Raw genomic sequence first — 13,747 nt, forward strand, 5'->3', positions numbered from 1 at the left:
AATGCATTTAAGATATTTCTCCTTTTTTGTATCTTCATGCTATTTTACTTACGTGTCGACCAGATTTTATGCTCAACTGATCGTTGATTTCTAGCGGTTGTTCCGCTATTCAAGAAAAGAATGTTCCCGTGAAATAAAACTAGTAGCTTCTTCCCATTGAATCTCCTCCATAAAAGAGTCGATGTATGATATTAAATTACTAATTTGCTGACACAGTAGTTAGCGATTTCAAAACGAAGGGCTACGTTTGGTTACTAGATTAAGTTACTATTTGCGGGCGATTTGAACAGTTAGGGAAAACCGCTCAGCGGTTCGATAATTGGCCATGAAAAGGAAACTCTATCCATCATCTGTACAGGTAAATCTTTTAAAGACGAATTCCAGATGAAATATAGCTCGTATAACGTAAATAGCCGCTACAGAAATAAACAAGCTATACAAAACGTTCCCGTTAAAACATGATCAATAATGTAATAATAATTATTTATTAATGTATATAATGTGCTAAAAATTTCAACTACTTACACCGGTATTAATTACATAATTTTTTTTTGTATGCTATGTCATGTATTTGACATTTAAATATTTTAATTAGCATGAAACGATTAGCACGAACGTCAGATAAGCACTAATTAACTTCCAATTACAATTTAATAAATGTTAATATTTTAAATTAACAGTAAAGCGTAAGCAGGGTAAATATTCGTTTGTTTCAATAAGTCTACTAAGCTCCATTTTAGTAGGGTTTAAATGGACTGTCTTTTTTCGAGCCCCTCTGATTCAAATAAAACTCAGGCAGATAGGAGACGAGAGATCAAACATACTTTCAGCGCGCATGTAATCCTGCATAATCTCGGTCCTACCAGCCCAATAAAACGCGTGCGCTTCCAACTTGCTTCACAATAAAGCTAAATCAATGATTTGTCCGACGGGGCTTTGGCGCGGACTTAATCCCAGTTTTACATGTGATTAAAGTCCGGGGTGAGGAAGTGTCAAGACGGTTGATGCCATTACGAAAATGCATCATTCGCATCTAAATCCGAGCAATATTACAAACAGTCAAATATATACAAATATACACCTTCCCTTATTTTAAAAAATTTAAAAAAAAAGGTGATTTGCGATAACGAAGAAATGTATTATACATTTACGGATCAAGCGGATGTTAGGACAAATAAATTTGAGTAATATCTTCATCCAACTGTAATCTGATTTCTAAATTCTCGACAATTATAATTCCCGCTAATTTGTTAAGCATTCATCGATGTCATCGTTATTGTTGTGATAGACGCGATACGTCTACCGATGTCCGACGTCGAGGGTGGCAATCGGACTCATCTGCGATCGGCTTCTCGCGATCGAGAACCTCGCTGTTAAATCTAAGGCAGCAACCCACGTCACTCTGGGATGAATGCCTGGCTGGGTCGGGCATTCTTCAAGTAAATTATAGTCTTGAATGGGTGGCGCGGCGGGGGGTTGGTTGGCACGCGCACCACTGGGGTACACCTGCCCCCCGTAGACATCTGTCCCCCTGTGCGTCTAGCGCTGGAGTCAAACCATGGGGTACGTATGCGCGTACGTACGTGAATATGTTTGTGCGTATGTCTGTATGCGGCAATGACCCCCCCTCTTTTTCTCTTTCTCTCTTTTTCATCACAAGTCTCTGTCATCGGCTTGACGTTTTGCGAAACCGTCAATTTTCGCGACACCGATGATTAAAGAATGGCAGAATAACGGCTGCCGGATAACGTTTCCGAAATTGTTCTCTAAGTATTTATTATAAAATACACAAAAAATATATAACAATATTTTAAACTTTAGATTATTTGAATTTCCTTTCTCGTTTCACTATTTCTCATTATAAAACTTATTCCGAAAAAATTTTGTCTTATTATCTTAAATGAATTAATCTGATATTATATATTTTTAATTTAATTTAATCTTTCTTAATAAAATAACAAATAATATATTTGATTTGAAAAGAATAAATTATCATATAACAAAATTTTCATTTTGGACTTATAAATGCTATTCCAAATTCACATAATAACTATAAGTGTTTCTATCTACAAGTGCTTCAACCGCAGTTAACTGTAATTAATTTTTCTACTCACTCCGATTCTACTCACTCCGTAAATTTTATTGTTAGTAACGCCGATGCGTAAACGCACAGCAATTCGTACATGCTTCTTTCTTCGGCGTTTCATTTATCCGACAATGCATTATTTGAGACGAGGGTGCGCACATTAATCCGCGGTTCATACTAATTAATTTCGTGAATCTCGGGTGATGGGGGCGACCGATCAGCCGCAACTCAAATAAGGCTTTCCATATTTTAGCACGAGCGAGTCGCCGCGAATAGAGAAAGCGTGGTGTGCTCCGTGGTGTGTCAGAGCTGATCGCACAACGTGGTAGCATAACCGGTATTGTTCGTGGTTTACCACAAAGGCCTGCAAATGCCGACTTGCAATGGAAAACCGGCTACCCTGCACACGACGCGTCTAAACAGATGCGGAAATACGATGCTCACCGAATTTTCCTCCGGCGTATGAGTAAACGTTGTTTGTACGCTTGCAAATAAACACATCGAGACCCCAGAGAGATTCTAAGATAAAATAAAAATAAAAATAAAAATAAATTCTTGTGAAGTTCTTTGAAAAGATTATTTTATAAAATATTTTTGTTATGTTTAGAATGTCTATATATAGCGTTCAAAATTAATTCCGCTACATTAGAGATTCAGGATTTATTGTCACGGAAGCTGATTTCCCGTATTTTCTTCTTTGAAGAACATTAAAATCGTCTCACTGTCTTTTCAGAATAATGATCACACATCTATAACAGCACGATCGTTTGGATAATGCGGAATTTAATTGTTAATCTCGGCAGTTTCGGTCGCGAATGACACGCGACTACCGATTCGTGAAACGAATTAAATCTCCAACGCGGGGATGAATCGCGCTCGTGGAGCTCCGGGCCTTCAAAAGCTACGGCCATTAATCTTCGATTAAGTGCTCAACGATCGGTCAAGGTAATTTAACGAGTTTTCCTGAATTAGGAAAGACCGTCTCACCCTCCCGATGACCGTGGCCCCCCGTACCCGTGCTTCGTTCCCTTCGTTGCCGTGCGGCTTTCTCTCTTTCTGTGGGGGGGAAACTACCGTCTCTGTCAGCCACCAGTATGTCACCGTACAGACCAGCGCGCCGGTACAATGAGGGCCGACCGTGGCGATCGATATGTGCACTCGACGGAAACGACCTAACGAAAGGTCGATCGAAGCGAAATCACTACGTCTGCGACCTCGCGACGTGCAAAAAAAAACAAAAAAACAAAAAAGAACACCGTACAATCGGGAATAACGTAAATTATTACGAGAACCTGACGTAAATCACTATAAATCCCTCTTGCATCTACACCCACAAGCTATATATTTTGAAAAAAGATGTCATGCTTCTGCACAACGGAATAAACGATCAAAATTATGTTCCTGTAATTAATGACAGATAGATGTGTCTGGTTGAAAAATTAATTAATACTCATTATGCAAAAATAACGTGGTTATTTTTAATTGAATGGCGCAACTTACAATTGCAGGTATTCTACGATATAAACAAATCTTATTACTTATAAGGCTTGATACTCAGTGTTGTAAAAAAAGATGTCAAAAGAGGTGCATCTAATTTTTTTCAAAAAAGTATTAATTGTTAGATTGATCAAAAAGGAATTTATAGATAAAGTTTCGGCACGTTTTTCGAAAAACACTCTATAGCACTCTGTAAAGGTAAAAAAGTAAGCGATGGAACTGTTTGTTGCGCCCGTTTATACATTATTATCTTTTTTTTTAACTTACTGGATACGTGGACGGGATGTAAGCTCTCGGCAAAAACTGATTGAATCCCCCAAAATCCAACACCTTTATGGATGCTGGCCGTCTGTCGTGCGCTATGCACACATTGATATATCGTCCACATAATGGCACCATTGAGGCATTACTATTATTGGCAAGATTTGGGGAAACGATCGAGCGTGCTAACGGATTCGTCGCAGCTTGCACGCTGTTTGCAAATAGATCTTGTATAGGAAATTATTGTTCGCGCAGCAGTAGTCTTGATGGATCAGTGCGTCTACATTAGCATTCCGCGAAGTTCTCTCAACTTATTACATTTATTTGTACAGAAATTAAGTTTTAGTGCGGAAAAATAATGTAGATAGCAAAAGATCATTAGAAGCTTTAATCTTTGCAATGTGTGAAAAAACAATAACCAAAAATATTTTATTACAATAATACCATGTTAATTAAAAATTCACGTTATAAATATGATAATTAGAATGTAAATCTAAATAAATTAAAGTAAATACAGAAATTTAAGTAAAAACAGGAGGCATTATTTTTCCGTTTATATAAAATAATTTTCATGACTTATGAGATAAATATATGATTATGAAAAATTAAACATATAATATGTTATCAATAAAAAATAAAAGAATGGGTAATAAATACGTGATGTAATTTTTAATTGAATAACGTCGTGATGGTTAATCATAAATTAATATTATCACAACGAACGGGTGGATCTTGGAAGTAAAGTGAATTTTTGTCAAAGATTAGACAGGAAAATATTATCTTTCCATTTTGGACGCTCCGAAGGGCTGTTTTGACAGATCTTCTCTCACTCGTACTCCGTTTGATCGAACGATCGAATTCGCCTATTTATTTTGCTAACACTTGGCCGTTACACTATAAGGGGATATCCACTTGCTATCGTTATGTAAATTGCTTTCTTCATCAAGATGCTCTTGCATAGCAACGAGCAAATATTATTCAAGCACGGTAGAATTTATACACAATTATGGAATTATGGAAAATTATTACGAAAGTATTATAATTTATTTTCTGTTATGCAGATGTTTGGAAAAAATTCGCAACGCTATATATATAATTTTGAATCTTTTATTTTAAAATGCTAAATATAATTTCGTAATGCGAAAGAATGCTATTATATTATAATAATTATTCCATATTAATTTTTATATTGTTCTTAAAAAACTGTTAATGCATACAACTTTTTACACCTTATTTATGCTTATAATGTTCATTTGTTATTTATTATAAAATACTGTAATAAAGTAAATAAAATAGAGTATGTAACAAAGTAGTTGAAGCTGATTGTAATAACAATAAACCTAACGGGAGAGAACTTATTTTGGGATAATCAGCTAATTGTGTAAATTGGTTATTCAATACTTACATTGATTGGACGAATCGTAGTCATGTTTTACATGTAATCTCACGGATTATATGGGTGGATGTAACTTCAGGCACGATTTGTGATACATCTGCTCTGCGGTGGCTTCAGTGCAGAACGCGTGTCCTGACACGTGCTCGTTCATTCTCAAGCTACTATTCCATTCCTGTAAAGTGGATCAGAACATTTTGTTGGGAGAATAGAATCTATAAATTGAGACTTCTGTGTTCTAGCAACTTTTCAATCTTTTATAAAATAATAAAAATATGACAATAAGATATGAAAATAATATTACATACTTTTCTATAAATTCTATTTCTCCCTCGTATTACGAAACTTCAAAACTAAAACTTTTTATTCTAGAAATTTATATATAAATGTATTATAATTAATAAGATAGAAATGTTTAAATGTAAATAATATGATACATATGTAGCTGAAAAAAGGTTTAAAAAGAAATTTAGGTAAAATATGTTTTTATTTTTTTTGATTACGTATAAATTATATACAATATATTCCCTGAATCAGCAGTTGCGTATTATAATAAGAGCACTGGTGGGCATTATATACTTTTTTAAATTAATTTAAAAGCTTATATATATCTTAAGATATGCTGAACAAAAATGAGATCGAGCGTTCGAGATCAACTAAGAATATTTCTGACTAGAACAAAGGAACGCAGGTGTAATACAGTACTTGAAACGTAAGAAATTCATCATTCATTAATTATCTACAATTAATCTTCAATGACAAATCCAACATTTTCCGCACTGAAACATAAAATTAAACTACTTCTAATATTAACATAGAAAAAAATTTACATAATTTTGAAATAAAAGTGTCAATCTTGCAAAAATATTGTTATTCCTGTTGATTATACCATCTTTACCATTTTTCTGATTGATGTACAGCAAAATATGCTTATGGAGGATTAAAAGTAAAACTGAAAAAACATCTAATCGACTTACACCGTAAGTAAAAGCGATTTGATACTCTTCTCGAATAAAATACTCTCTTATAAAGTAGATAACGATAATCATAGCACTGTCCTTTCTTTTTACAATCACGTCAGCTCTTTGGAAAACACTTTTTAGCTTCAGTTATACTCGATTTCTTCCTCTCGTTGAGTCTTTAATTAAGTTACCCAAGAGATAATCATTCTTGTGTATCTCTTAAATTATTTGTAACAGCGTAGACGGAGAGATTGAGCTGAATCTACGGATAAAGATAATCAACGCTGAAGAAACCGGCTCGTTCAAGCCATTAGAATTTATCTGCACTTCGTCGACGTTTAAAGACACTGATACATGTTGTTGTGATGAGACATGTGATGATGAGACGGCGGCGCTAGCTGATGCTGAGGACGGTGAACCTGGTACATCCTCTGATCGTAGCAGGGTTGATATTGCATCGGCGGGCTCACGCTCTGATCGCTGTAGCAATCGTATTCCTGCCATTCCGGCGCGACGAATCGCTCCTGAGGTGGATACGGGAAACCGGCGGTATGTTGCGGCCCGAGTCTCTTCTGAGCCGCCACCGCGCAACTTCCACTTGACGAGGTGATCATGTTGCCGTTTTCGGTGATGCTGACGGTAACGTTGCCGACATTCACCGTAATCTCACCGCCGTCGGAGTTGCCCAGAGTCTGCGACAGTGCCCAGATGTAGTTGTGCGCGAAACGGAGCGTCTCGATCTTCGTGAGCTTCGTATCCTCGGGGAAGGTCGGCAGGGCCATCCTCAGACGTTCCAGAGCATCGTTCAGCGTATGCATTCTGTGACGCTCGCGGTCGTTCGCCTTTATCCGCCGATTCCTCTTTAATCTGAGCACCTATTTGCAGAATTGGGTATTGAGAGAAGGAATCAATGCCTGCACTACGAGAATATAAGCTTTAAGTAAGCAGATAGGAACAAGTAGATAAAAACTCAGGCTGACAAGTAGATAAGAGTTGTAACTGGGTAGACTACGGATCTCAGGAATGCCTAAAAGATATCTTGATTCTTGAATATATTTTAAATAAACTTTTAATCTTTTGTTGTTTAGGAAACTTTTGAAAAATTGTATTTAAAAGTAGTAAAAACTATTTCATTATTAATGGAATCCTCTATAGAGATGAATTAAGTATTGAGAGACATTGATTAATTTATATACCTGCGTGGGACTTTTGCAACGAGTATTCCGCGTTTTTTTGCGTTTCTCTTCTTTAGCAGGAGGGAATAGAGCGTCGGCTGGTACTTCGTGTTTCGGCGATTCAAAGCTAACATCGAAACCAGAATCGGAGGAACTCGAGAGTTCGTCGAAGCCTCCCTCGCTACAGAATGAGTACTCTGACGACATCGTCGTGTCTTGCTGTAACGCAAAGCGATAAAAATTTTACCCTGATGTTTTTATACCCATTGCGTGTACGAAGATTGTTATGATCACAACATGAGCGTTAAAAAAATAGTTTCCTTCAAAATATATATTCTTATTTAATTGTATTTTATAGTTCTTATTTTTTTTTCCAAGATTTCTAAATTAAATTATTAAATTTTTTATAATCTCTGAACAAAGCTCGATAAAACCAGTTTATCGAGCTTTGTTCAGAAAATTTTGCAGAATACATTTCCACGTACCATATCAAAATCCACACTTGTACTTTGCCAAAAGTCTTTTGGCAACTTAGAGGCAAGACAAATTTCCCGAAATAGCGCACAGCACAGAGTAGAAATTGCACTCTCGGAAGGTAAGAACAAACATTAATGGAAATTCACGTAACGACGTAACGTCGATCGAAACGAGAAAATAAGAATTCACCGACGAGCGGACTAGGCGGGGTACAATTTGGTACTGTGCATGTGGCAAGGGGCTCTTAGAGCATATATACCGTCCCGGGGGTATTTCGTCCCCTCCACGAACCTAGGGCCACCGTGAGGCTCTATGGGGCACCGAGAGAGTTCACCCCATAATCACCATAGAGGGGTACGTCTAGCGTTCTCCCCGCTCCTCTACTCGTGTATGCATTAGACGCGTGCCACGGCGATGTAGCCGCCTTGTTAGAAGATTAGAGGTTTTTAGGACGATTACGCCACTTTGAGATTATGATATATAAACGGTTCCCGAATTTACAATCAATTCTCGAATGCATTTTTACCGTATTTGCGTCGAAAAATTGAGATATACAATATTTAAAGAAACAAAGGTCAAAATTAACGTTTATAGCCTGAGAAATTTTATAAAGAAAAATCTTGAATTTTAAATTTCTTCTTATCTCAAATGTTTACAGATTATCTTTTTATTTTTAAGTCGAGGATTGTACAACAATCTTTTTAGTAAAAATAAAAACATTTTTCCATTATTAATGCTGCAAAGAAAAGATTGTATAAATGTTGTAACGTACTATGTCTTCTACAATGTTTAGATACTTTCGAATACCGTCTGTCTGTAAGGTACAACGGGTTAACCACAAACAGGCGTTTTCATCTTAGAAGTGAGTGCAAGGCACAAAATTCTATTTTAAGGGAAAAAAACAGTCTTTCGCATATAAATAAATTATATAATTTAATTATATAGATTATTAAACCTTATATATAAATATTTTAATACTTAATATATCTTCAATTAAATATTATATTGCGTGAGAGATAACGTGGAAGATTATAAAAAAATATATTCTTATTACTTACAATATTTCCTCGTGAGAGTTCGTAGTCTTGTGGTTATCTAAGGCTCGTGCACAATATATGGCTGAAAATAAGTTGCAGATAATCTAATAAAATCAACGGTGACCATATGTCATATACGCTAATCAGCTGATAATGTCAGATATATCACTATAGAAACCAGTACCGCGTTAACGGGATACTCGAGGAAGAATTTCAACGAGCAAAATTACGAAATACTGCAAGAATCGATCGTTTTATTACAGCGATTACTTCATCATTTTTTCTATATATAAATTAAATCTTGATAATCTTCTCCTCGAATTCGGCCTGCGTTATCCTGTAAGAAAGAGACACACTTTATTTTATTCCTATATTTGATTACCTATACATTAGTCTAGTCATATTCGAAAAATAATATGACAAGGATAGACAGCCATATATGCAGACAACAATTGTTACTGCGCTTATCGTGTTGTAATGTGAAAGAAAGTGTGCAGTGCCCATTAAACGAGACTATCAAAAAGTGTATCTTGCGCCTTTAATACCGCAGGATATTAGTTTGCACAGGGATCAATGAAACGAAGATATACGGGCACTAATCAATTTGACTTGTGCGAAGTATTAGCTGCCATCGATCAGGGTATCATCAATTTTTGATATGAAGTATTTCGGAATGACAACTTTAATACCACATTCACGGTCGGTATCAGCAAACTCCGGGATTTGATTCTCGTGATCGCGCGCGATTCTATAGTGAATAATATAAGACCGGCGCCTACATACACTTCGGGAACGAAAAATATCAAGAACACGTGTCGTCTGTTTACACGAGGATTCGTGTTATCGAAGGATATTCACATACATTTTGAGTGTACTGTCAATAATTTGTTCTACCGAAACAAACAGATCCGCCTTCCGGTGATGATTAGATGAAATTTTTACTTCTCAAGTCTGATATTTGTGGTAAATCGCGTGCGATTTTACCAGATTGAACACATGTCACTGGGGGGGACGATTGTAAATATTGTTTACTTATTTATACAATTCCCAAGCACGGAAAGTTATATGAGAAAAATTCGAGACATTGGAAGATACTCGTCATATAAATAACAAGTATCTTCGCTAGAGTTGCGTTGAGAGGATTCTGGCCTACGATTGCAGCACAAAATTTCGATAGTTTTTTGATAGTTTATACAAAATATCTTGAAACTTCTGCATCCACATTTATTATATATAAAGAAAAAACTAGAATACATTAAAATGTCAAAATTGGTTATTATCGTTATTATTTTATAATTGTCAACGTCCATCTTCATTATTTTTACGATTAGCAAACTGCAAAATATTAATAGGACGCAATATCAATCGATCGAGTTATCAATTGGTTCTGTTCTGTATTAAAAAGTGTTACTATCCGTACTGTGCGACTGGATACAATTGCAAGATATTTTTCCAAAATTGCATTACGTCGGGAAATTGCTCGGATCATCGTGAAATCGCTTTTCAGACCCCCGGTTGTAATCTGATAACGAGCAGCAGTAGCACACGTGAGTTGCGCGGTTACTTTCGTCGCGCGCCGCGGGTTCTTGCGCTAAATTTCTCTTATGCCATAAACGGAAGATGGAGCGTTTAATGCGAGGATATTACGGCACCGTTCGATCAATTTGCATAATTATAATGCTCCTAAGTAATTTTCCGAACGCATCGTGTGTTTGTGAACGTTGCACCTAGTAGAGGTACATCGACCGACTTAGCACAGATCTATCTTTAACGTATCTCACGCCATTCTTCCGAACGCATTGCAACGGTTCAACGTGCTATTATTTGCATAGAAAAGAAGAGGTATCATCCATATTCCGCTAGCTTCTTTTTTATAGACTGAGTTTAAATTAGAAATAATTGCCGATGAACATACGAAATATTTATATAATAATAAGAAAAAGATATTTATTATTTTCAGATCGGTGATAATGTGATAATAATGATTGCTTGAATATTTAGAAATACAAATTACGAAGATCTAAAAATTTTATTTTTTTCAGACCATTTTAGACAATTTTTCTATTTATTTGTTTAGCAACAGCCATTTTCAGCGTAAAGCATGTAAAATATAAAAATCTAAGATTTTTATGACAGAATAAATAGTGTCATAGAAAAACAACTTATATAATTTTTCCGGGTGTTGTAAAGATTTAACTACAACGGTTAAATCTCACCACACGGATCGGAATAAAACCACTTTCTCCTCGTGAGACTATGCCACTATGTTTGGTATTATGTGCCTTTGGATGCTTGGGGGCCCCAAAGTAAGAAAAGAAATTAGACGTTCAATATTCACGAAACGATGCTTGCGCGAGTTGGTCATGGAAAATGATTTCCTATGTGGATGGCATTTATCTGATTTACTTCCCGGAGGCAATTCATCGCTACAAAAAAAAAACTCCGTTAAACTTTTTATTGCTGACACGCTTTCTTGGAATGGTCATTATTATTTCGTGCGTCACGTGTTACTACCTTATGGAGATACAACAATCGTGACAGAATACTTAACAAAAAATCTAAAAGTATATACGTGTGTTTGATCTTTGACGAAGATTCTGTAGAAAAAAGAAAAGAAAAAATTTTATTTAAAGAAAATAAAATAATTTAAGATTTTTATAATGCAATATAACATGTATATATGCATCTGGCATATATACATGTTATATATTTTTTATAATTAAACAAAAATATAATTTATTTTTTTCAGAAAAATATAGATTCCGCGCAAAAAGATGCTTATATTTATGGCTTTTTCTAACACATATTTTTTCAGCAACGCTATTTGCGCACCCTTTAAAGCATAGAGCCCCAACCCTTTTCACACTTTGAAAATTCGCAGCGCCGATAAAAGGTTGCCGTGAAATCGATGCCGTTGCAGACACATGTTCGATCGGCCGGCGAAAATATTGGAAATTACACGAAAGATTTGTCCCAGAGGCGTGCAGAATCGAAAATCAAATAAAAAAGGGGCGTGTAGTACGCGGATCGCGTTCGCCCGAAACTGTCAAGCCCCCCCAAAAAAAAAGGGTTCGACAGAGCGATAAAGGCGATTCGCTCTGATTGGATAATTTATCGGCGAAGTGCAATCAACGAAATCGCGCCAACTGGTTTCGCAGGTATCCGTGAAATATTTCTGCGAACTAGGGAAGAGAGAAACCTTTGTGAAACTATTTCTTCAAATTTCTTAAATGGGAATTTAGGCTGAGCAGTTATCATTGAATAAAAAAATTATTTAATTAATATTCTTACTTTACATATAAATATTGATGAACCAGTAATAATGTTTAATTGTAATGTCGGATCATTTATCCTACCACATTAAACGATTGGCATATGTATCATGCTATTATAATGATGTGAGGAAAGTTGAGTGGATTTATTATAGCACATCATGAAGCTCATGAATAAACAGAAAGTTACGTGCTGTTACGTGCAAACCACACGAATGCAGTTTGAAAGTAGTTCCGCAAAGTAAATTCATGTTTTTTGCAAAATTGATCAGTTATTGGTTGTATCGACTCTACTTTATTTAGAGAAATTGAAACTGATAGAATAACATTGAGTCAAATAATGATTTACTTCAAAGACACGTCCATAGAATCAGCTGTGTCATCAGCCCATTTTTCGTTAAAATTATATCTTTATAAAAGTAATTGTACCTGAAGGCTTTAATGTACAAATGGGAAACAAATCCGTAATTTGAAAGATTCGCTTTATACAAAATCGTATCATATAAATTACGGATTTCTTTCATTCTTATACCGAGCTATTGAATTATTTACGCGAGTTACACGAATAAAAATGAAGGCGCGATAGGTCACTTTCCACTTTTTTTTTCGAAAATGTTGCGACAGGGACGGTACGGCCTCTCGAAATTGCGATCTTCCGTGCGATCGGTTCGCGATCGCGATTATTGCGCGAGAGGAATCGCCATGCTGATTCGAAAGGTCTCTCGCGTGTGAGAGGCGCGCGCGGGCGCGCGCGTGAGAAGTGGGTTATCTAACTGACAACACCCTGTTCTTCATATAGTTCACGAGAGTTTTCCCATAAGTCGTAACAGGACACAAACGTCTGCAGAAACGAGTTGCAAAAACAAAAAGATGGGAAGAAAGAGAAAGAAAGAGGGAGGGAGGGATTGCGTCGGGAGATGATGCTGGCAGACACGATCTCTCCCACGACGCGTTCTTTTCTTCCTTGTGTATAGTCTTATTAACGTAATTTATTATCCTACAAACGTGTCGCACGCGGACACAACGTGTTACGTGTCTTCTAGATTTCTGCAGCCTCGCAAACATGAAATCCTTGCTAGAATCCTTGCTAATTCCTTGCGATACGCGAGACATCTCTAATTATATTTAATCATAAATTATAAACGATAAGAACTGTGTAATTGTGTAATGTATGATTGACATATAACGTAGCTTGATATTAATAAGTTAATTTAATGACGGATGACTATAATTATGTATAATGCTGTGAAGATTATAGTATATTTTACAATATTTTCTAATAAAAATATATTATACCGCTTTTTAATTGTTATTTCTTTTTATGAATTGTATGTTTCATCAATCGACAATCAGCTAACTCAATTATAGAAATCAAAACATAAATTCTTGAGACCGAACGCCAAGGCAATTGTCCGTTCACCAGCGTGGCGATTTCGACAGCATGCTATGGAAGCCGAGGCGCGTGCACCGCGATTGGAAACCCAGAATCCGGTCTGCCCGATCCCCGACAGACTTGGATAGGTCTTGATCACCGTGTTGTCCCGTTTCTATAGAGAGGAAAACAATCTCCGTCCGACTTTAGATGCT

At 36.1% G+C, this 13,747-nt stretch overlaps 1 protein-coding gene across 1 annotated transcript; it reads right to left on the minus strand.

Moving 5' to 3' along the window:
- Nucleotides 1-5,705: 5,705 nt before the first annotated feature.
- On the minus strand, nt 5,706-7,626 carry Tap (uncharacterized). The gene is made up of 2 exons (XM_071715627.1): nt 7,396-7,626; nt 5,706-7,074 (listed from the first exon to the last, which is right to left on the minus strand). Exons 1-2 carry the CDS (start codon nt 7,579-7,581, stop codon nt 6,538-6,540), a joined length of 723 nt encoding a protein of 240 aa, XP_071571728.1. The 5' UTR covers nt 7,582-7,626; the 3' UTR covers nt 5,706-6,537.
- Nucleotides 7,627-13,747: the final 6,121 nt, after the last annotated feature.

Source organism: Temnothorax nylanderi, unplaced genomic scaffold (assembly GCF_030848795.1).
Source record: "Temnothorax nylanderi isolate EJ_2023f unplaced genomic scaffold, tnyl_v1.0 TNYL_tig0168_pilon, whole genome shotgun sequence".
NCBI classification, from domain to species: domain Eukaryota; kingdom Metazoa; phylum Arthropoda; class Insecta; order Hymenoptera; family Formicidae; genus Temnothorax; species Temnothorax nylanderi.

Coding starts and splice junctions, on each gene's coding strand:
- Tap (XM_071715627.1), bottom strand. CDS start 7,581: ATGTCGTCAGAGTACTCATTCTGTAGCGAGGGAGGCTTCGACGAACTC. Junction 7,075..7,395: donor GTTGCAAAAGTCCCACGCAG/GTATATAAATTA, acceptor TTCTGCAAATAG/GTGCTCAGATTAAAGAGGAA.